This window comes from Lepidochelys kempii, chromosome 2 (genome assembly GCF_965140265.1).
Source record: "Lepidochelys kempii isolate rLepKem1 chromosome 2, rLepKem1.hap2, whole genome shotgun sequence".
In the NCBI taxonomy this organism is placed as follows: domain Eukaryota; kingdom Metazoa; phylum Chordata; order Testudines; family Cheloniidae; genus Lepidochelys; species Lepidochelys kempii.
In genome coordinates, this window is record NC_133257.1 from 229680864 (window position 1) to 229706093 (window position 25230).

General features: G+C 41.8%; 1 protein-coding gene across 4 annotated transcripts in view; it reads right to left on the reverse strand.

Moving 5' to 3' along the window:
- CUBN (cubilin) overlaps window positions 1-25230 on the reverse strand; it is a 226932-nt gene that overhangs the window by 143449 nt on the left and 58253 nt on the right. For all 4 annotated transcript variants that reach the window (XR_012157573.1, XR_012157574.1, XM_073334127.1 and 1 more), the window contains 4 exons: window positions 24689-24849; window positions 23241-23422; window positions 22432-22588; window positions 11191-11378 (listed from right to left, as the gene is read on the reverse strand). Coding sequence is in view for 2 of the 4 variants with exons in the window: in XM_073334127.1 (XP_073190228.1) it covers window positions 11191-11378; window positions 22432-22588; window positions 23241-23422; window positions 24689-24849 (688 nt within the window). In the remaining 2 variants the exon portion in view is untranslated. The remainder of the gene's footprint in view (window positions 1-11190; window positions 11379-22431; window positions 22589-23240; window positions 23423-24688; window positions 24850-25230) is intronic.

Consider the following 25230-nt stretch of genomic DNA (forward strand, 5'->3'; position numbering starts at 1 on the left):
AAAGATTTGTTAAACAGAAGAAGCAGTCTGATAGGTAACACCTTTTATGGGCGTTCTGGGATCTTGTCATGGAAACCCTTTAGGATCCATTAGAAGGTGGATTACTCGATCCAATGAAGGGGAAAAACAAACACTCCATAAATACAATTTTGATTGTTGTTATGAATTTAGTTGAACCCTCAGAGAATCTTTAGAGCCTTCTCAGAGATCTTCCACAACAGCCTGGAGCTGAACTGACAAAATGAGATGCTTCATGGCAGAACAGTAAAGACCTGTTGTGTTCCACCCATCTTCTGAGGGCTCCAGAGCAACCCTAAAGCAATAGATGTAGCATGCAGAGCCGTGATGCTCCCAGAAGTGATATTTTCCATGGTGATATTTTTGTTTGACAAAAATAAGTATCAGGAGCAATGATTAAAGGCCATGTGGCCACCCTTCCAACTTGGATAGTTCTCTGAAAAGAAAAAACGGATAGCCCCACAACCAAGCCCATTAGCAGAAAACAAAAGGTAAGCCAAAGAAGACAAAATAAACAACTGAATAGTAAAGAACTCCTAAGAGGACACAAGAAATGTAAAATCGCCCTTTAAAAACTTTTTACTGATACGATCAGGAATTAACAGGGAAAATACATTTCCAAGAGACAAATTTTCTTACAGAAGAAATAGCTCATAAGGTGCAGGTTCAGAAACCCTCACATCTGTCAGACAAAAAAAAAAGGAAACTTAACTAATGGTTTAGATGTGGGTCACCACAATAGCTCACTGCTACACAGACATTCACCATCTAGTGCTGGGGCAGTTGAAGGGTTTCAGTGATTTACCGTGTGGACCACTCTGATCTCTGCCACGTAATTAAGCACAAAATTAAGACTAAAGGTGTGTGCGCATGGTGGGAAGGGATTACAATTACCTGTAGAGAAAAATCTCTGAGAGCTATTAATTCTACATAGTTGTAGACTGCAGATTTTGCCTGCACTTACCAACTGCTGCAGCTAGAAATATTTTTGTTTTAAATCTAGGGTTTCTGTTATTTATCTTACAATTTCTTGGAAAGTATTTTAATGTGATTTATTTAATGGTTTGACACCAGAGATGAAACCACCCCAAAACCTTTGCTCTAAACACCACCAGATTTTCAAGATGAGGAGAAGGGATTTCAGAAGCTGAATTTTGCAACTGAACAAAACCCCCAGCTCTGAACACAACTAGAGTTTGAGGATTTGAAATGTGATTTAAAATTTAGTAGCTTAAGCCCAAATATCAAACGTACCTACATTACTTAGCATCTCCCACTTACCACTTTGCAGCCATCTTCTCCTCTTCCCCTCTGCTTCCTCTTCCCTCCATCCAGGATGTTAAGTTAGTCCCCCTCCCCACTTCATCTCCATCTTCATCCTTTCTTCCATGCTAAATGCTCCTGTTCCTGGATTCTCTTACCTGCACCTCCACACTCTCCTCCTTCAAACTTCTCCTCAAAGCTCTTTTCTTATGGGATTTATAAAACCCCATAGTATCTGTGCATGTTCATGGATTCTTCCATGCAGAGAGGTATTATCAGCTGGGGAGTGACTGGCAGTCTCCATTCACTTTGTGCCACTTGAGCACCAAAAAGAGAGCAGAGCAGACCAGAGAATATGGTCCAAAATGGGGACAGGATTTGGGTATATGGCTCACCAATCTTTCTGCGTGCTTTGCATGCCACAACTGTGGGCAGCCTTCCTCTGCATCTCTGCACCTTCATTGCATCTGTTTCATTAGTTAGCCATGTTCTTCTGTAGTACAGAACAATGTGAACTCATGCAACACAAGACATGTGCAAAGATAATCTCTTTGGGATTTACACAACCTACGGAATGTGCAAATGTCTAGTTTTTAATAATAGAAGTGGTATCTGATAAAGGGAGTCTATGTTTTGTCTCGTTATCTGAGCCTGCAATACTTAACCTTATTAAAAGTGTCAAGTTGCATTAAATTCCACGTTTTACTGTAGTAAGAATTAAAAAAAAAAAAGAAGGAAAAGGAGGAAGAAGAGGAAAAGAAGAAAGAGGAGGAGAAGGAATTTTTATTTCTTATCCTGCCAGCATTATCACCATTTCAAAGCAAATAAGGGGGAAAAACTGGCTACCCAAGAGTTCGGTGAAACCTCATTTCTTCGGTATTCCTCCAGCTTTACACTTGATGCGAGAAATTAACTGGTTCCCTTTGCAAGGCTGTATTCTTTACAGTACATTAAAAAAGTATAAAGAAATGTAAGCTGTATCTATGAATGAACCAATGGAGACGCTGTTTAACAAAAACACTGTGTATGAAGAGAGCATACCTACACAAGAGTATGCCAAGCCTGCAGTTCCAAGCTAGATAGGGAAATGTTTGCATTGTTAGATCATCTGTTTTCCTGGTACAAGGCACTAGGGATTTCAGAGTGACCTGCTTCCCCTCTCTAGTAAAATGAAGAGCACCTTAGGCTGTTAGGGCTCTTACAGTCACACAGCAAATTCCTGAGAAGATGGGGTTTAGGTGAAGAAACCTCCCTTGTCTTTCTTCTTGAAAAGTTTGCTTGAAGAGGAAAAGAAACAGAGTGCTTGTGATGAAGCAGAAAAACCGCCCACCAGCATGGAAGGGGTTAAAAAGAGCCTTTGGGCCCAGCCAGCCCTGCTCCATTATAGCTGCAGCCAATGCCAGGCCTGGAGGGGAGAAAAAAGGAAAGAACTTGGCTCAGTTCGGGACTGACTGGTGAAGGGGCAGGAGCTAACTGCTTCCCTACCTGAGGGGAAGGATCATTAGCCTGCCAGCCAAGGCAATCACCAGGGAACAAGCACCGTCCCTCTGGCTAGAGACTGAGAATAAGAACATCCCTCTGGCTAGAGACTGAGAATAAGACCTAGGAGCACCCAGCCTGAGACAGAACTGGGTGACCAAAGCATGGAGACATTGTGGGGTTCTGACCCCACCAAACGTACGGCTGCCCTGCCTGGAGGAACCTCAGGCTGCAACTGAACGCTACCCAGGATCCACAAGGGGACTCTACTAGAGACAAGCTGCCACTACAACTTGGACTATAGAGGCCATGCCCCAAACTGATGGGAGAGCAGTAGGAAGTAGCTCAGGACAGTGGATGTAGGCTCTCTATTGGGGCTCCCCTACTCAGGGTCTGTGATAAATGAGAGGGGGGATAGCTCCCTTTTGTGGACAACCAGCCAGCCAGTTGGCTATGGAATCCCTCTTGGTGGTGGTTCTCTTTGTGCTTTACCTGTAAAGGGTTAATAAGTCCACAGGTAAAAGGAAAGGAGTGGACACCTGACCAAAAGAGCCAATGGGAGGGCTAGAACTTTTTTAAATTGAGAAAAAACTTCTCCTCTTTCCCGGAGAACACAAAGACAAAGGGAACAGGGAGCAGTTATGCTGTGAGAAGCTTAAGCCAGATATGAAAAACTATCAGATCATACCTAGAGATTGCTTATCTGAACCCGCCAGATATGTACATAAATTAGGAAATGTCTAGAAAGACACAATCAGGTTTATTTCTGTTTATTTCTTATTGGCTTGTGGACTCCTCTGTGCTAAACCCAAATGATTTTTGTTTTGCTTGTAACCTTTAAGCTGGACCTCAAGAAGGTTATTCTTGATGTTTAAATTTTATAAGTGGGTTTTTTAAATCTAGCAAAAGCCTAAGTTCCAGATGTATTTTCTTTCTTTTTTGTTTTTAACAAAATTTACCTTTTTTAAGAACAGGACTGGATTTTTGGTGCCCTAAGATGTTTGTGCATATGTTGTTAAATTAGCTGGTGGCAACAGCTGATTTCCTGTGTTTTCTTTCTCAGCTCTTCCCTGGAGGGGGTGTGTGAAAGGGCTTGAGGATACCCCACAGGAAGGAATTCCCATGTGCGCCTTTCTGGTTTCAAAGGGGTTTTTGCATTTGGGTGGTAACAGCTTCTACCCATCCAAGGTAAGAGAGAAACTGTAACCTTGAGAGTTTAATACAAGCCTGGAGTGGCCAGTATTAATTTTTAGAATCCTTGAGGGCCCTCACCTTCTGCACTCCAAGTGCCAGAGTGGGGAATCAGCCTTGACAGGGTCCTAGGTTGGGACTTGGTGGAGTGGAAGGGCCCAGGTCCCTCTACCTCTCTCCCCCAGCCTTAAACACTGAGGCAGCTTGACCAAGCAAGGAGGGCGAAAATCAAACGCTCCAACCACTTGGCCACCCAGCCCTCCAAGCCCCCCCGTTACAGTGCTCTTGTGAAGAGAACAAAATTTATGAGCCTAAGGCAGAACTTCTTGCCTTTTGTAGTACTTTGGGAATCAGAAAGACAAAGGAGTTCTATCTCACTTTGAAGTAGTAAAGCGTTGATGGACAAGGAAGATCCCTTGTGGACCTGTGAGAATTATATCCCTGAAATTATCCTCTGGCAAGAAAATCATACTCTGGAAGAATCCAGGGCAGACCTTGTGAAACCCACTATGAAGACGTGGGAATCCTCTTGTGGATGATGCAACCAAATGAATGAAAGAGGGAAAAGCCCTGACTGAAAAAGCCCAAATTAACTGTGTAAAGTTTGGAGCCAGTTGTCCTAGTACAGACAATGACAGACTACAGATTAACTTGACTACAAGATGAGTTAATTCCTAATACTCTCTGAGTGAAGTTAGACTCTGAACTGAAAAGAGCCCTGTGGTATCAAAATATTTCTGGCAGGATGGATCACTTTAGGATATCCCTAAAGACGGAGCACCAAATCAGTTTTGACGAAGGTAGACGGAAAATTTTGCCTCAGGAACAATTTAACTTACTGAGGTGTCCAGTAAGACAAAATCCTCCAGCAATGGGAACAGAATCCTAAAGCCATCTGAGAGGGAGGTTGGATCCTATGAATCCTACTCAAAGGAATGACAGAACTTACAGAAGTGGGCTGTGAGGAGGGACTTTGCCATTTTAGATTCCTTCCTCTGACAACGGAATTTTAGCTGACCCACTTGAAACTTTAAAAACATCATCCGGGCTTTCTAATGCCACTGAGTCCCTCCATTCAATGGTGGTTAAACCACAAAAAGAACGAGACAAGCTCCATCATTGCTTGGAAGGTCTCACTTGTGTATCAAAGCAGGCCAGGCTCTACATTGCCATTTCCCAGGTGAATTTGGAAGACAGAGGCAAGACATTAGAGGAGAGAAGAATTACAAACAAAGATGGATCAGTGCTGAATTTCCTCTCACTGCCACATTATCATGCATTAGACATGCTGACACTTCACAGTTGCCCCATTGTATTTAGTTGCTTTCCTGGAGGCAGAGGAAAAGTCACATTACTCTGAGCTGGCAGGGCGTAGCAGCTGAAGAAAATGTGCAACTAAAAATAAAGTATTACTCATTCATGCTGGGCTTTGCATGTCTTCAAGTAAACCGCCATTTGGTCGCATCCTGAATCACTCTGTGTCACTCACCATCTGAGGTTTATTTCAATTAGAGATCATGTAGCCCCTTAACCATTAACAAATTTATCACAGTACTGAGTTTTCTCCTCACTAGTGTGGTTTCCATTCTGCTTTCCAACAGTGGTTCTAAATATACCCAACCATCTGAGGAGCTGAAGATTAAGGCTATTTGGAAAAACTTTTTGAGCACAAATCTCCTCTTGGATCGTCAAAGCAGATCTTAACGGATATTCTGCTCTCTCTAATTGTTCAGCTCTGCCACTGAAAACCTGTTCATGCAGTGAAAGCATGATACCACCGGTAAGAACTGCCATGGAGAGCTGAGAGGAGAATTTGCCTTTTTCCTTAGAATGCCATACGGAGGAACTTCTACTGATGAATTGTAAATCCCTGTAGGTATATTATGTGTAGATAGGTTTGATTACTGCCAGCTTGTGTGCTAATGGGTTTCCAGATGCCGCTGCAGTCCAGCCAGAAGGCTGTAATTTACTGCCTGACTAAAGAACCCGGATGAATATATTCCATCTATCATCTGCTTCCACGGGGTGATGTGCTGCTGGTGATACTTTGCAATCTGTGTGTGACCACAAACTGAGCCACCTTCTGGGTTTGGAGAATTCCTGCTGGACTTTTAAAAAGACATATATATCACATGATAACTCATATGTCTTGGGCAACTCCCCCCAACTCCAATATGGTGTTAGCTTATTTACTGGTTCAAATTAGGGAAGCAAGTAAAACTAGGGCCAGGGGAAAAAAAGTGTTACCTCTTTTCTTCTGTGTGTACCTTCATTAGAAAAAGAGGATTACCAGTTTAGTTCAGGCAACCATTATCTAATGCATTATTCCCACATGGAGAGAGAGGATATTATGGTGTATTCCTGGAATGTTGCTGTGGTAAAAACATATCCTGTTACCAAAAAAGGAAATGAAAGAGTACTCAAGAACAGCTTTCCTGTGAATGAATGTACCCATTTGCTGGAGCCTACATATTCAGGTCCAATAACTGGTTGTGAGCAAGGTATCTCTACAGGGTTTGTTGATGTGGGAAGGAATTCTGCGCACACATTCCCACCCCCCCCGCCTGGTTCTGGAGTAGCAGGAGGACTACTCTGTGCTTGCTACTGCAGACTCATGTCTTCAATAGCCTCCATGGCCTGGGGGAGGGCATGCCAACTGTCGGCTAGGGGAGGCTAGCCTCCAGGCCACCCCCCGCCGGAGCCCAGAGCCCCACCCCCTGCAGCCCCCCTGGAGCACCAGGAGGGTGTCCAGCTTGGCCCCAGCCCGAGCTGTGGCCACAGCACAGGGGAAGCCACAGAGCAGGAAGCAGGAGGCGGGCGGTCTAAGGGTAGTGTGAGAGCAGAGCCACACCTGGCTGTTTGGGGAGGCACAGCCTCTCCCAGCCTATGATACCTGCTGCCCATGCTCCATGGAACATACGCATCATCACTACACATGCAGGTTAGCCAATGGATATGCAGAGACATAGATCTACTATCCCTTCCCACCGTGCTATTGTAGACATCAGCTAGTGCTCTACAGTGCCCAGAAACTTGCCCTCATATATGAAAGGCCTGAATCCTGTCCCTTGCACATCATAACTACACTGGTTCTGGTGCTCATCAAGCATTTTTGTGCCTTTGGGAAGAGGTGGGCAGGCTTTTCCCCCAGGATCATTACAAGCGTATGCTAAACATGTTGGACTTTAAAGTGAGGGGTAAGTGCTGTGAGTACAAGAAAACAGAGGTAGTTTGCCACTGAAGGACAGGAAGACTAAAGGTTTTCAAATCATATTTTTCTTGGATAAGAAGGAAGTGAATTTCATATTCCTACTGCTAGACTCAAATCTCTAATGCAGTAACATTAAATTCTCTTTATTTATAAAAGAGTTTTGCCACTTTTGAGCCTATGATCTGTCACACTAAATAAAGTGTAAGTCAATAAGTAAAGATAGAAGAGTAAACTATTTCTTTCCTAGGTTAATGTCCCTAACCTCACTGGTAAAGTCTTCTGGCTATTTTTCCCCCTGAAAAGATTAATGCTAGGTTTCAAATCCAAGTCACAGCAGGAAATGTAATTACAATCTAATTCAACTAGTATTAGTGTCACATCAGAAAAAAAAAAAAGCAGGTCTGCGACAAGATATGTGCTTATAGGTGCTGGAACTAGGGGTGCTGGGGATGCTGCCCGCACCCCCGGCTTGAAGTGGTTTCCAACATATACAGGGTGTATAGTTTGGTTCAATGGCTCTCAGCACCCCCTTTGCACAGGTTGTTCCAGCACCCCTGTATGTGCTGTATCCACACTGTCACTACTTTGGTACGTGTAGCTGCTCTGATATTCTCAACAACTAAGCTGTAAACCCTCTGCAAAATGTCAGGCAACCTCGGAGAGTTACTAGGAGAGAGCCAGCTTCCACTGCCAGACCATGAAACAGAACATGCTGCTCATTTCTTCAGGAAGTGCTCACCCAACATTAATGTTAGAAAATGCCTGGATAAAGTCCATCAGTCCGATTCTCTCCTGCTTTGGCCCTGTGTACGCACTTACACTGTGCAGAGTACGTCCAGTGCTTAATTTGTGGCAGGGCTGAGCCCCAGGACCTCTAGGCTTGACATTTCATAGCCCCAGCACCTCTAGGCATCAGTTATGCAAGTAAAAAAATTGTGAGAGCCCCAGCACCTCTTTCATTACAAATTAAGCTCTGAGTAGGTCTAAAATGCCACCAAATCAGAAATGCCTGGCATTTTACCCCCACTTAGTACAGATGTGAATGCCTATGCAAGGTGCAAAGTTGTGGAGAATCAGGCCCCATGTAATCCAAACTCTGATGCTCCTTCACAGAGCTCTGTTGGGGATGAGGTGGTTTGGCTTGACCCCAACGCTGGCCAGTGCCTTCAAGGCACAACCTGACTCAAAAAACATTAGCATCCAGTGATCAAAGGAGAGAAAGAAAAGGGAAAAGCAACGCACTAATGATTTCTCATTATCTCCATGTGATTTCATTTCAGTTTGGCTCAGTCATTCATTTAATTTGCACTGGTTGATCCCTGATCACCTGCACACTGTGTTAGTGCATTCCCAGCTATACACTTAGCGTTTTGTTTTTTTTCATCTAGTTGATGACAGTACTTTAAGGAACCTACAGCCACTAGAAAGCGAGTGCAAGAGTTTTCTTTCTTTCTTTCTTAGCAGGCCAAGGAGCAACTAGTGAAGCTGAAAGTCCTTATTATATCTAGTTACCAAACAAAATACAGTTCCCATCCCAAGTCTTTGAATCATGATTTGAATATTTTAGCCACATTCAAATGTGGAATTGAAAAACAGGCTCTTTTATAGTTTGGGATCTGACCTGGGTCCAAAAGTACAAAGGTGTGGTAGGATTCAGAGATCTGTATCTATACACGCCCCCCCACTTCCCCAATATCTCCCTCACACACATATACTCTTCCTCCCCAGAATTCAAAGGTCTGGTTTTGGCCCATTTATACATATTATGAATAAATTCCTAATCTAAAACACATATTGTAAGTCACTCTTTCCTTACACTGACTCTTTAGTGACTCTATTCTTTTATTTCCTTCTGCAGTTACATGGGTTCTGGAGTGCATCCTCTATACAGCTGAGCAAGGTTTCTGCCAGAGTACACCTATATATGTTAACACAAAGCCTATTTCAAATAATAAATAATAATAATGAAATATCTCTACTTCTTCAATCATCTGGAATATACACCTGCTTTTTAACCAGTGTTATTTCTGGTTGGTCCCTCTGGAGCTTTCCTTTTTAAATGTAATAATAATGTTAGCATTTTGCAAAACTGCAACATCTGTTCCACCCTAATAATTATGAGGCTTTATTCTGATTAAATTTTTTCTCCCCTGACAAACAGAAGTCAGATTCAGCATGGATTTCAGCACAGCAATACCATATATACACAATCTGCTTAGAAAATCAGTGACACGCACATTCCAAAGCATTCTCCCCTTTCCTCTGTATCTCATAGACTCTGTAATAATGTCAAAATATTCCCCTTTTCACAATTCAAAGGGTGACACAAACATTACTTGATTTCCTAACTCATTCATCCTTGTTCTCATTTTACATATTAGCACATATTTGTATGCCAGCAGAATGAAGACATCTTTTCCGTATCCAGGAATCGTAATTTTAAATGACATTTAAAGACAGACATATTTGTATTATGACAAAAAATAATTCTTTTGATTTCTCTCAGAATGATCCTTTCGTCTAACGTGTCTAACTGAACTTTGAATTTTTATGTTTCTGGTTTTTGCCTCGGCAACTTGGCCACCTCTTTTGAAAATTAAAGACTCTTTAACACAGTTCTATGACTATTTTCTCCTGTATTTTACCCTTTTTAGTAAATTCATTCCATTTTTCTTTCATCAGAAACAAACTAGAAATTATTAAAACAAAGGACACAGTTCCCCACTTCCACACCACCCCCTCTTCCTCCCACCAACGTGTTCTATTTCTATTTCTTAAAATGCCCATCAAGCCCTCTCAAGTCTGACACTATCGAGCCCTGGCTCCTGGAATACGGTCTTCTAGCAGCCACATTTCTCCTTGAGGGCTTTCTACTGTGAGCATGGCCCCTGCCCTTCACTGATCAATGGCTTTGACATCTTGGGACTTGGCAGTGTGATTTCTCAGCTTGGCTCTCATGTTTCCTCTTTGACTTGGCCACAAAACTTTTCAGGTCTTAACTGACTCCTGATAGTTCTCAGTATCTTTTCTGGTCAGCAACACTTCCTTGCTTACCTTCTTTCCACTCCTGTCTCCTGCAGGAAGATGTTGGAATCACTGTTTTCACCAGTTTATTACCAGTTTTTCAACTATGAAAACTGGCACACCAAATGGATAAGGATGTAGGAGATTAAGATGGAATGGACGAACATGCCTAGCAGAGTTGTCACCTGACTTTCAGGAAGACCAGCCCCCAAATCACTAGCTATGCCCAAAAGAATACTATGAACCTTTAGATACCCACCACTCCATTGTCAGCTTCCTGGCTCCAAATAGCTATAATACTATTAAAAACTTTGGGATATAGTCCCTTAGGGTGAAATTCTTCCCTATGCAAAGCTTAAGTGGTGAATAAGTGCTTTGTGTTAGCCCCCTGTACAGGGCTGAATTGCACTTTTAGAGAGGCAAAAAGCCTTAACACATGCTGAATTTGAGTTTAAGACAACCCCTACGCAGCAAAACACTTTAGCATGTGTTTAATGTCAAGTCAACGATACTTAAGCATGTGCTTACAGCCTTTGCTGAAAGGGGATACACAAACATGTGCATAAATGCTTTGTTGAATTGGTACCATATGTTATATTGCCCATGTTAAAATAATGTTAAGATGTACAACTATTTTTTGCAGTGAGTACAACTCTAGCTCATACAGTATCTTGACCAGGCAGAAAAAAGCCATGTCAGTCCAATAGCATTCAAATCCATAAGGACATGTTCCCTTTGGAAACTGATGAACCACCAGGTTCACTTACCGGTTCAGATTCCAGCTTCTGATGTTGGCTGTTCACTAGAGTTCAAAGTACTAAAAGACTAAAACTGATAGACATACAGGTAAGATATACCATGTAACCAATAACAATGGCAGTTTCTTTACTTATTCTTCTAACAAAATATTTCTAATTTGAAAAAAATGAGGGCATACTGTATTTTCAGTGACTATTCTCCATGAAAGGAACTGATTTACATGAGGTCTGGATTTGGATTCATACCTTCAAATAGTCCAGATCACAGTTTGGTCCTTCTTCTACATCAAAGGATGTAAAGCTGTAGTTAAGTGTATTGCCAGTTGTAGTTTGGATGGTCCAGCTGCAGTATTCATTTAGAGGGTAATTGTCTGGATAATTTAAACTTTCCAAGATGCCATGGCTACGGTTGGCAATCACTATTCCTTGGCAAACTGGGGAAAAAAATACAGTAATAAATTACACTTTGTATGCTGCTTTCCATCCCAGGATCTCAAATTATCTACAAATACTACTGAATAAAGCCTAATAATACTGGCACGAGGTAGGTATTAGTACTCCTGTTTTACAGAGAAGGAAATTGAGAGAGAGAGAGAGGTAAGTGATTTTCCCAAGGAAACGCAGGCACAAGGAACAAAATCCAGATATCCCAACTACAAGTCGTTCTTTACAAGCATATCCTTCCTCCCAAGTAAGACTAGAATCATGAGCTGATCTCCCCCATTATCCTACATACTCTTTTGGCCTATTTTTATTTTTTTCAAATGCAAAATTATTCTCTAAAACATCTATTTATATTATTTTAAAAAACTCAAAATAAAAATGCAATGTACCATTTAGCTAAATAAGTCACTTTGAACCAATTTACAGTGGCTGTGGATGTTTTTAGACACAATACTGCAAACTCACATACCATTTCAGGGAACTAGGGGGGAAAAAAAAAGATCCCACATGGCTAGAAAGACAAATGAAACATAGTTGGCTTGAGTTGGACTTCCTAACTGGTTTAACATGCTGGAAGCCAGCATGAAGTTCTTAATAATACTTTCCCTGGTTAGTCATCAAGCCGAGATCTAGTAGAGGATTTGTGGATTTTGACTGGGATAAAGAGAATTTTCCCCTCCCCGGGGTAGGGTGGGATGAAAAATGTTTGAAAGAGAAAAGAAAGTAGAGAAAGGGTATAGAATAGCCATGCTGTTGGATCAGTGATTCTTATTTTCCTGAATCTGGATTCCACTGGACTCAAAGACTATCAATATGAGTAAATGCTGTGCTGCAGAGCATATTGTATTTGGTTACCCCATATAAATGTGTACATGGGAGCAGAATAAGATGAGGGGGGTGGCAGAGGGCAGGGAGTTAACAGGGGAGTCTCTGGTCTGATCACTCTGACACTAAGTAGTTCCCCAAGAGGGCTGACCAAGGAATGAAATGTGATTAGCTACTCAGGGTAGCAGGCTGGGCGAGCTAAAGGATTAATTGACCCATCAGCTGAAGACTGATAAAAAGGCACAGGAAGGATGTGCAAGGGGAACAGGGCTAGCTGAGTCCAGTCTCACAGAGCTCTCAGTTCAAGGAGACATCCGCTCTTTTTGGGCCCTAGGAAAAGGGCTGAAGATACAAGGGACATTGTACATAGTATTGCCATTTAAAACTGTAAAGGCATTGGAGAGATCTGAAATAAACAGCACGGTGTGGATATCTATCTAGTGCAGTCTGCGCAGGTGTCTGTGATGCAAGAAGCCAGGGGTGGATCACGCCCTGCTACAGGGGGGAAATAGAAAAGTAGGAAGTTCTTCTTTCTGGAACAGGAAATATACAGAGAGTTTGAAGAACACGTTAGCAAAGCAATTCTATTCCATAGAGGTTTTTATACTGTGTTCATCACAGTAGTATCGGAGGGCCTTCCAGTAGCGCTTTAAGAACATGATACTCATCTGTCACATGTAGTTTGTTCTCTCATCCTCTCCCCAGAGGGAGATGCACACGCAGTGTGGCGTTGTGTTTGGTTGGGATGTGTGGGTTTTTTTAATACAAATATACTTGTTGCCATGCATTTATGGAAGAAAAGGCCAGGCCAAAGAAATGAATCTTGCCCTTAAAGCAAAAAGTGGTGAGATTTGTGACAGTTCTCAGCTCCTGGGGAAGTTCAGTCCACAGTCTCAGACTGCCCCCAGAGGAAGTTCTGTCTTCCGCACAGCCACGCTTTTACTCGGATTGTTGAGAGTTCCATTTTGCCAGAGAAGCATAGCTGTCAGCCACCATCTTTGTCCTGGAGCTTTAGATGATTTTTCAGATACCTTGGCCCAGGCCATGGAGTGCTTTGAAAATAAGTAGTGAGACCTAGAACTTGATTAAAATTCTATGGGAAGCCAGTGTAGAGAGCAGAGGACAGGTCTGATAGATTCGCAGTAGCCTTTGTTCCTCAGGAGGTGTGCTGCAGCATTCTTAAGTAGTTGAAGTCTCTTAAGTGCTGAAGGCTTCATGCTCAGACATATTGCACTGCTGTACTCTTGCTTAGAATTGACAGAGGCATGAATAACTAAGGCCAGGTCTTCATCCTCCAGGATGGGATGGAGTTTCCAAGCCACGCAGAGAGGGTAGAAAGCATTACTAACAGATGCTATGTGAGAACTCAGCATTAGCAAGGAATCCAAGGGTACACCTGGACTGATGACTGAATTGACCAACTATGGGTATCTGAAAGTCACTTGAACTCTTCCATTATCCGTCATCAGAAATAATGCACATACCTCCTTTCCAAGTCTTGGAATTTTTTCAGAATGATTTACAGAACAGTAAGTGCAGGTACTTACGTATTCTAAAGTACCCAGAGTGCAACTGAGGTTCAGGGTCAGGTGAATTGGGACATGTCTGCAGATTCACACTCAAGCACCATTGGGAAAGACTACATGAAAACTCCAAAATGGATTTAGAAGAATATGAGTTAGACTATGCAGCTGCCTTCTGGTCCTATTTTTGTATCAGAAATACATCTGGCACGTAAGTGCCTCTGCATGTTTGTCTTACATCAATAAGCACATTTTCCTTTAGAATGTGTCATGTTTCACTGTACACTATCATTCAAACTAGAAGACATGAATGTATTTGGTAATTTACTACATTATTTCAAACTGATACCTGCTGTACATTTTCAGAGTTTGAACAAGCCACCAAAAGTTTTGTTTATTGAATTTATTGTGCATCGTTAGTAATGAAATAGTAATGTAAATGGCAAAACACACATGCCTTTAGCTGATATCTCAGATACTCTACATTTGTAAACATGCTGTTGGTCCTTGTGATCACCCCACAGAAAGGGTTAATGTGGCTCAGAAGGGGTTAAGTAATCTGGTAGGGTGCACCTGAAAGAAAATTGGCTTGATAGGCAAGCACTGATTGAGGGTGGAGCCCAGCTGGACAGGAGCAGGCAGGGCTGGTATAAGGCCATGAAGTGAGGGCAGAAGGAGGCTGCAGTATGGAAGCCTGTAGTCACTCTCTGGGGTTAGAGAGGGAAAGAAGGAAACCCAGGGAGAGAGTAGAAGCCCTGGGCTCCAGGCTCTGAAGGAAGGGTTTACCCAGAAGGGTGGTGGAGTAAAAGCCTGATAGAAGTGGAGTAGAAAAAGGTTCAGGAAAATGGCAGCAAGATTTGAGATGGTACAGGCCTTGGCCACTGATTCAAGGGTCCCTGAGTTGGAACCCGGAGTAGAGGGTGGGCCCAGATTCCCCTTCTAGTCCCTGGGAAAGTGGCATAGCCTTGAATTGGAAGATTGCCAGGGACAATACCCAGTCAATCGGTCCAGTGAGGCTTTGATATCCTGGAAGGAGAAAATTACAGTCACTTGGCTATAGGGCCAAGCCACAAAGAGGGAGAACACTGAGTCATGAAGAGGAAGCACTGTTACTGCTTGAGTATGAGAAGGGCCACAGTGTTGGATCATATTAAAGAAGTTCTGTATTAAAATCACAAATGAGTTTGATTCCCCAGAGTTTCAATTCCAGGGTATTACTAATGAAGAGGTCTCTTGGTTTTTGGTACTGTTTCTCTCCCTCTATGTGTGAAACTTGCAAGCTGCTAATTGTGTTGGTACATTCTAAGACAGAGTCTGTTCTCAAAGCAATTCACAGAGAGAGAGACTCAAAGCAATACTCTAACAACAGAAACAGCACCCAGAGACTCCCCGCCCTTTTGTTGTATTAACCATTGTGATTAAAATAGAGAGAGAGGATGTATGTGGATGGATGCTTGGTGTGGATAATAACTGAATGATCAGGGAGGTGCCAGCCTAAGAATCCAGTGTCCATCGGCTGAAGAAGGCGTCAAGTGGAAATAACCAGACGACCCCACCCCCCGGAGGGCAGACTGGAATCCACCCAACAGCCTCAAGGATGGGAGAACCAAAGAACAAGATAACATCTTGGAGCCGTCAGGAATGTGCTATCTGCTGATTGATTCAGCAACAGCATGATGAAGCAATTCCCATAGACTGGCAAGGAAGAAATTCCTATAAAAATAGACTCTAAAAAGTAAGAACTTTCGGGTCTGATTCTGCAAACCAACTTCCAGGAGCATCAGATGAGCATCTGACAAGGCCCTGCTCCCTCCTCATGTCCAGGCCACCTGGCCAGTGGCTTGGCATGAGCAACTCTAAGGCTGGTAACTATGATAACAACCTTGCAGAACCTGTGTGTGTGGGTGTGTATGTGTGTGTGTGTTTGTATGAATGAATGTGTGAATAAATATGAGATTGAATGGAATGTTATAGCTATAACTAACTGCTTACTATGATTCTTTCTGTATTCACAATAAATGTGGTATTTTGCCTTTTTCCCTTTAATAAGATCCTCCTGGTTTTTATTTTATTGGTACAACATTTTGGTGGAGAATTGCGAAAGGGGGAATATTGGTAAAAAAACCTCAGTTATTGTAAATATTGGTGTGCACACCGCCAGCTCTAGTGAGCTAGGCATTTCTATTAGGTTAAACCAGACCTGCTGGCCTCTGAGAAGGTAGCAGGGGACCTGCTGGCCTCCGAGAAGGTAGTAGGGAAAAACAGATTAAACCAGACCTGCTGGCCTCCGAGAAGGTAGCAGGGGACCTGCTGGCCTCCGAGAAGGTAGTAGGGAAAACAGATTAAACCAGACCTGCTGGCCTCCGAGAAGGTAGCAGGGGACCTGCTGGCCTCCGAGAAGGTAGCAGGGCACCTGCTGGCCTCCGAGAAGGTAGCAGGGAAAACAGATTAAACTAGACCTGCTGGCCTCCGGGAAGGTAGCAGGGGACCTGCTGGCCTCCGGGAAGGTAGCAGGGGAGAACAGGTTAACTGGACCTGCTGGCCTCCGAGAAGGTAGCAGGGAGAAACAGGTTAACCAGACCTGGTGGCCTCCGAGAAGGTAGCAGGGAGAAATAGGTTAACTGGACCTGCTGGCCTCCGAGAAGGTAGCAGGGCACCTGCTGGCCTCCGAGAAGGTAGCAGGGAAAACAGATTAAACTAGATCTGCTGACCTCCGGGAAGGTAGCAGGGGACCTGCTGGCCTCCGGGAAGGTAGCAGGGGAGAACAGGTTAACTGGACCTGCTGGCCTCCGAGAAGGTAGCAGGGAGAAACAGGTTAACCAGACCTGCTGGCCTCCGAGAAGGTAGCAGGGAGAAATAGGTTAACTGGACCTGCTGGCCTCTGGGAAGGTAGCAGGGGAAAAACGCATAGATTAAGCTATGATTTCAGAATCTAGGCTGTGTCACTTGCTAAGTAATACCAGCAGTGACAAAGAGATTGAAATATCCATGTTAAGATGTTTAAAAGAAAACAGGGTAAGCCAGTACTAGAGGGAGGAATGGAGTCAGAAGGAACTCCAACCTCACCTTTTGTTAAAGAATTACACCTTTTAAACAAATCCTTCAAAAATTTGAGCACAGTCTTTGGACTAAACAAGCCCTAGCTGATGTCTGCACTATTTCGGACCTAGAGGATAGATTGGCTCAGTATATCCTCATATACAAACCTTCTAGTGCTGCCAAAAGAGATGCAGCAGCAATTTGGTTGTTGTGGGAGGCATGTAAGGATTCTTCCCTCCGCTTGTCTTCATGTAAAGAGGAAAAGGCACAAATGGAAAAGGGAGCAGACAATTGGAAGGTGCTGGCTACAAATATCCAAAGCCAGCTGAAAATAGTGAAAGAGGCACTCCAGGAATACAAAAAGAGTGAAAAAGTTAACTCTGCAGAGGCTGGAGGGAGGCAGGTAAAGGGGGAGAAGGTCCTATGTACGGCACCCCCAGGCATAATTACAAAGAGAAAAGAGAGTAAAAAAAAAAAAAAGTTAACTCTGCAGAGGCTGGAGGGAATTAAGCAGTTAAACTTTGTATTTCACCCAAACAACTTTTAACCGAAAATGTTAAAAAGGAAAAGTGTTAGAGCATTCTTGGTTTCTTTGCAGCCATTCTGAAAGAAAAATGGGCCCTTTTCCAAAGGAATGTCTGTAAATTAGCCAGGCAAAAATAAACTATCTGATTAAAATCATTTGACTGGACAATTTAGTCAAATTTGCTAAAAGAACATAAGAGGGTTCTATTGGAACTTAACTGCCTCAAATGTATAAAGGGAATGTAAGATGTAAAAAACAGAGCAGTGTGGAAGGGATGTTAAGGAAAAGAAAATGTGTATGTATCTATCTGTGTGTGTGTAAATATGTAAAGTTCTAAGGACCAGTTTGTTTTGTTTTTGTTTTAAATAATGCCACTAAAAATCCATTTGACTCTTTAATTCAAAGTTGCAAAACTGACAGACCTTTTTGCTAGACACAGGTAATTAGTGTTGTTTGGCTCTGGGATTTGGCATTTAACCCTTAAAAGGTAACTCAATGCTTTACAAAATTTAAAATGTTTTTAAGTTGTGGCTGCAGCAGGGCAGTCAAAATCAGGAGAATATAAAAAAAAAATTTTTTTGGATTCTTTTTGTTTGTTTTTTGTTTGTTTGTTTTTGTAACAAAATAGCAGATGAGAGTTGTAGTAAAAAAAAAATTAAAAAAGACAGTGCCTCTCTGAAGCAACAGCAGGGGTGAGGTGCACAAAACAAAAAGGAGCAATGTTAGAAACACTGAGTCTTAAAATGGCTCTGAGTAATCAGACTGTCACTTTGATAAAGGTACATGAAAACTCTGTAAGCAAAAAAAGAAATAGTGACACCTTATGTAAAAATGGATCTGGATAATGTTATAGAAGTTAAACTATGGAAGGAATGTGCATTTGCCCCAGAACATGTGCAGGGTATATTGTAGAAGGGGCAAAAGAAATGCAAACATACCATGCTACTTAATTAAAATGCTATTAGGGCTCCAAAGGGAGCCACAATAGGTTGGGTTTTCTTTTTCAGATTGCTGTGTGTTTTGGAAGCAGAAGTTAAAAGTAATCAAAACTCTGGTGAAAGTTGATTGTGTCCCTTTTAAGATAGAGTCTCTGAGCTGCTGATGGCTTTAAATCCAAAAGCAGGAAGTTTCTGTGAAAATGCAAATTACCTAAATGATAAAGGAAGGAAAGAACTAGCAGCACAAAGGAGCTGCAGATAAAGGACATACCTGGTCAGCAAACAAATTGTCTAAATAAAAGGCATGGGATAACAAGATAATTTTAATAAATTTAATGATAATAAGTATCCCTGTAACAACGTATAGTGTGTATGATTTTTGGAAAAATCCTTTAAGGTCGTATGGTAATGATGCTTCTCAGTTATTACCTGTAAATAAAACTTAAAGCTTAACACAGCAGGAAAAACATTATAAACTTGGTCTGCTGTATAAGAAGGAAAACTCAGGGATTTAATGACTAAACAGTGGGATAATTTCCCCATAACCCTTAAAAGATAAAAGCCTTTGAAACCTGGCCTGCCTATAGAACAAAAACAGGAAAATATGGGGGCAATTTCTCTGTTTTGCCTGCAATCAGCAAGGGTATTTGTAAAAGAAATATTTTAAGCAATAATCTGCCACCCCAAAAGGGGTAGAAACATGTTCTTTTTGTCTTTCAGAAAATCAGGAAAAGCTGCCAGCTGAAAAGCAACCCAATACCATGAATCTACTGTCACAATAGAAATTGTGTTCTGTGTTCTATGTTTTGTCTTGTGTTTTGTGTTGTTGCTAGCACTGTTGTGTGTTTAAAAAAAAATACTGAAGACCTGCAGGAACTTAAAAATAAATTAAGCTTTCTGTCCCAGCTACAGGACAGCCTGATACAAAAACAAGTACATGCCAATGTAGACTTGGTCCAAATTGGTCTGGGTAACCTAAAAGGCCAATGGAATCTTTAGTAATGGCTTAATACTACCACATGGCTTATCCATAAGAAAAAAAATATATTAGAAATAGGAAACTACACAGCCATAGCTATGGGATGCACTGAAATGCAGATACTTGCACTAGCTACTTTGGAACACAAAATGTTCTGGGTCATATTGGGAAATATTAAGGGTTTGATGCATTCGTTAAAAAAGAAAGAGATCATTGTTTGACACTTATCAATATGAATGGATGCAATATGTTTCCAGTATTGTAAACCAGACTTGTTAATGGGAGAAATTGTTGTCAAAATTGCACACCAACAGTCCCTGGAGGCAAAGGTATTGAAGGTTAACCCACTCCCCATATTACACATGGGATCCTTTTGGCTACCCTGGACCTTGAGCCAGTGGGCTGGGGAGGGAGGACACTATTGGACACTAGAGGTTGTACCGAATGGACTCCTCAAAAGTGGGTGTGCCTCACCTTGCCTGTTGCCCCAGAACCTTGTAGTAAAGATACATCACTAGGATCATGTATGTGGCATGAATTGGAATCACAAACTCAAATTGCCTCACAGTACCTTCTCTTGAATAGGCTACATAGAAAGTGACACTGACGATTATAAATCTTAGTGTCAAAAGGGGGATTATGTTGGATCATATTAAAGAAGTTCTGTATTAAAATCACAAATGAGTTTGATTCCCCAGAGTTTCAATTCCAGGGTATTACTAATTAAGAGGTCTCTTGGTTTTTGGTACTGTTTCTCTCCCTCTATGTGTGAAACTTGCAAGCTGCTAATTGTGTTAGTACATTCTAAGACAGAGTCTGTTCTCAAAGCAATTCACAAGAGAGAGACTCAAAGCAATACTCTAACAACAGAAACAGCACCCAGAGACTCCCCGCCCTTTTGTTGTATTAACAATTGTGATTAAAATAGAGATAGAGGATGGATGTGGATGGATGCTTGGTGTGGATAGTAACTGAATGATCAGGGAGGTGCCAGCCTAAGAATCCAGTGTCCATCGGCTGAAGAAGGCGTCAAGTGGAAATAACCAGACGACCCCCCTGGAGGGCAGACTGGAATCCACCCAACAGCCTCAAGGATGGGAGAACCAAAGAACAAGATAACATCTTGGAGCCATCAGGAATGTGCTATCTGCTGATTGATTCAGCAACAGCATGATGAAGCAATTCCCATAGACTGGCATAGGAAGAAATTCCTATAAAAATAGACTCTAAAAAGTGAGAACTTTGGGGTCTGATTCTGCAAACCAACTTCCAGGAGCATCAGATGAGCATCTGACAAGGCCTTGCTCCCTCCTCATGTCCAGGCCACCTGGCCAGTGGCTTGGCATGAGCAACTCTAAGGCTGGTAACTATGATAACAACCTTGCAGAACCTGTGTGTGTGGGTGTGTATGTGTGTGTTTGTATGAATGAATGTGTGAATAAATATGAGATTGAATGGAATGTTATAGCTATAACTAACTGCTTACTATGATTCTTTCTGTATTCACAATAAATGTGGTATTTTGCCTTTTTCCCTTTAATAAGATCCTCCTGGTTTTTATTTTATTGGTACAACAACAGAGCAAATGAGAGACTGAAGGGGGCATCAGACCAGGCAGCATTTTCCCACAGATGCAGTCACAAGCAGACTCCCCAGCAGTGACTAGAGAATCCCGTGACCGTCCTCTTTAAAAGGACATAGCTACAAGGCTTTTTCTAATCAAGAGTCTTACTTTGTGGCATGTAAAGAATATGGGGACTGTGGGATTCCTTTAAGGGATGAGTGAGCCAGTCAAAGGTAAAAAAAAAAAAAAAAAAAGCACCACACGAGTATAAACCGAACTTGAATACCCTTGGCTTACATCTGAGGAAGTGAGCTGTAGCTCACGAAAGCTTATGCTCTAATAAATTGGTTAGTCTCTAAGGTGCCACAAGTACTCCTTTTCTTGGCTTTTCAAACGTTCTGATTAGAAACAGTGGGGAATAATCATTTACTGTAATTCAAACCCAGAGGAATGCCCAGCTACAACCCTCTCTATAAACCTACAAGTCTTCTCAAGATGACATGTCATCTTCAGGATATTCAGAGATTAACTGTAATGCAGTTTATACTTAGTGACGTATCAAAGGTTTACCTAGTCCATATGGCACAAAACATATTGTGCAAGAAGAAAATTAAATATTGGGACAATATTCAAGATTATGGAGAAAAGCCAGAATTCTGCATGACTTACAATTTAAAAGATAAGTACCAGCCATGAAAGTGTTATATAGAGTATGACACAAAAAGATAAATATTTCAAATCCAAAAACCTACATACCTTTCATATTCTCTTTCAGACTCCTAAAAAAACCCCCTAGATTTAGTGACAGCTTTGTTTAAAAATACATCAGTTCATTTTTTAATACCAGTAAAAATAAGTATAAAAAGTACTGATTTGTTTCTGTTGTGCATATATTGTAACAAGCTGAGCACACTGATTCATGGACATGACACCTCCAAATGTTCGTATTCTGCTCTCTGTAGAACTTCAACACTTTCAGGGATTTCCAGGAGAAGAATTGTTTTGCAAAGAAATTCAAAAATGTGTCTTTTGCAACAAATGCTTTGAAAAATTAAGCTCTCAGAAATGTTCCAGATTGGCTTTACTAGAATCTATGGGCCAGATTCTCCATTACATTTGAAGGGGGCCAAAAGGATCTGGTTGTGGCTCCTTGATCTTCATCCACCTAGCCCCAGCAGAAATTACAGCAGCGAAGGGGCTACTTTATCTTCCACCATTGGCAAAATGTCTGAACTTACACCAACGGAAGATCAGGAGCAGCTGCGTACTGTTCCACTGTGCTCCTCCAATCCATGCACCAACCCTGGAATGGCCCTGACACACACCCTCACACACATTCGGTCCTTAATGAAAGAGTAGAAGGGGCAGCAGACATAGGTGGCAGCAGAGCCAACTCCACCTGCTTTCCATCAGGAGACATTTCTCTTACGTTGGGATTTGCAGCTAGCTCTCTCTGTCCATTTTAAGTGCACTATGTGCTGTGGCCTTAGCAGACTAGAGAATCTAGCCAAATAATATAATACATGCACAATTCTTCCTGGAAGAGAATTCTGCTCACAGATGAAACCAGAGGATACAATAAGAAGTTTGTAGAACCAATGCTGGCATTCTAGCAACTTGCCACTCTCACTCTTCTTGTTCATACTTACTCTGCTTGTACTCAGCAAGGAAACCTCTACCTTCAAAATGACCATCTGTCTTTAGTTTCACATATAAAGCATCCCTGGTGGAACGGATTGACTCTGGTATCTGATTCCCACAAAATTTACCCAGCATCTTAGCACTGCTACTGTTGCCATCATATACCTTTGAATAAAGAGAGACATAAAAATCTTGAGGGATGATGATAGTAGTGAAAACTATTAAACTGTTAACACATTTAACTGATCTCTCATTGTAAAGTAAAGGAGAACAAAGCTATCACATGTTATGGGGAAAGCCATATATGGAAAAACAGTATAAAGGGACAAACTTTTTGAAGTGACCTTCAATTTGCTCTTAAATCTCTCTCTCTCTCACACACACATCCTGTACCCTCCTCTGTCCTAAAATAATCCTCTCCATAACTTTAAAGGTGGCATTCAGGATGGAATTTTCCTACTTTAGAACTGTTCACTTGGTGTGAATCTCTCTCTCTCTCTCTCTGTACATGGGCACTCACACTGTGCTCCCTCCCCTAGTGGGGGTGCTGAGAGTCACTGAACCAACTGTAAACTTTATATATAATGGAAACCACTTCAAGTCAGGGGATGCTGCAGCATGCCCCACACCCCTAGTTCTAGCACTTATACCCCTAGTATCTGAGGTAGGGTGACCAGATGTCCCAATTTTATGGGGACAGTCCCTATTTTTGGGTCTTCTTCTTATATAGGCTCCTATTACCCCCCACCCCATTCCGATTTTTCACACTTGCTTTCTGATCACCCTAATCTGAGGAAGAGAGAGAGACTGTACATACAGCAAGGTAATCAGAGCTGCATTTTGGATGAAACTCCAAGTGGAACTGTTGAAACTGGATTTCAAAAAGACTGCCTCGGCTTGACTTCAACAACCAATAGCATTCTGAATTGTGGTAATAAGGCATGGGATAGTTGGGAGACATGAACATGCCAGATGAAGTTGTGAGGGTCCCACCACAGCCTGAAAAGAACAAAGAGAACCATAATTAACTGCATTAAACCTCCCCAGTCTCTCTCTCATAAAGAGATTTTATGCTTAGTTTTCTACTCATCCGATGTAGTGAGCTGTAGCTCACGAAAGCTTATGCTCAAATAAATTGGTCAGTCTCTAAGGTGCCACAAGTACTCCTTTTCTTTTTGTGAATACAGACTAACACGGCTGCTACTCTGAAAACTACTCTTCTACTGTAACTCTCCTTTATCCAATGAAATGCTTCACAGCAGGGAGCTACCTCACAGGATTATACACACTGTAGAGCCCCTTGGGAAAATTCTAACCTCAGGCAAGAGACGTGTCCTGCTGGAATTACACTTCAGGAAAAGTACAAATCATCTGCTAATGAATGTATTACATCCATTAGCATGAGTCTTTCCATGGTTACTGATGCCATGGCAATGAGTTTATAGCTCTTTTTAAGGGACTTTAGGTTTATCCTCATACTTTCCTTTCTTTCTTGCCACAATTATGTAACAGAAGATAGCAAATATACAATAATAACTGCACTTTGATAGCACCTTTCCCCTGGGGATCTTAAAGCATTTTATGCATATTAGCTAATTAATCCTAACAGCATTCCTTTGAGATAGCTATTACTATACAAATAGTAACCTGAAGAAATGAAAGGATAAATGATTCACCAAATGTCTCATAGGAAGTCAGGGACAGAGACAGCAACAGAACCCAGAAGTCCTATCTCATACTCTGCTGTTCTAATACTAAATCCTGCTCCACTGCCCTCCCACGCTGTATCTCTCAGCCCCACTTCTGTTAGCACCATTCATTTCCTAACAAGCACAGAAACAAAGGATAGAGTGGAAGTTAAAATATAAACTAGAATATGGTGCTATCGTAAATCACTTGGAGAGAAACCCTTATTTACCCAAGAACAGGAAATGTAGATCCCTTTTCTAAACTGCTTGAACTTGTGTTGCCACCAATCAGTTAAGTTTGGGGGAAAGTGTTTAAAGGGGATTCAGGATGCAGTTAGGTGCAGGGGAGATAGAAAACAGCACAGAATAAAAAATAAAAGATCTAACAAGGAGATTGGTCAAATAGTTCCACCCTTGGCATTCTCATTCTCATTTTCATGCATCTGATGAAGTGAGCTGTAGCGCACGAAAGCTTATGCTCTAATAAATGTGTTAATCGCTAAGCTGCCACAAGTACTCCTTTTCTTTTTATGGATACAGACTAACACGGCTGCTACTCTGAAACCTGTCTTTTTACCTGTTGTGGTACCATCCCAGTAAGCTGAAAATCCAGTTCTTGTGCCATATACATCACTTACAAATTTTATCCACAGCCTGTTACTATGGGAGATGATTACAGGAGGCAGAGCCGAACCACAGTACTTTCCAAGCACTGGTGAAGTTTCATAGCCTCCATCTCTAGAATGAAACAGAAGAAAAATCTTGGGCCAAACAGGTAAGAGTGAGAAAAGTAAATGAAATGTCTCCTGGGATTCCTTCAGCTTTGTCGTTAGCAGGAATATATTATTAACTATTGAAGGGGTTCTGCTATGTGCAAGACGTTTTAATCAACTACTCACAAACCACTTGCAAGCATTTTGGCCCAGCTTTTGAAGGTATTTAGGCATTGCTGCACTCAGCATTGCAAGGCCCAAATGATTTAGTAACCTCTCTCTCATTTCAAAAGCCAAAATTCCACTGACAGCTGATGAGATTTAGGTTCCTAAATCCCTATTGGAAATGAGATTAGGGCCCAAAATCTTAAGTTAAATTAAGCGGTGCAACACTGAGAGCAGCAAT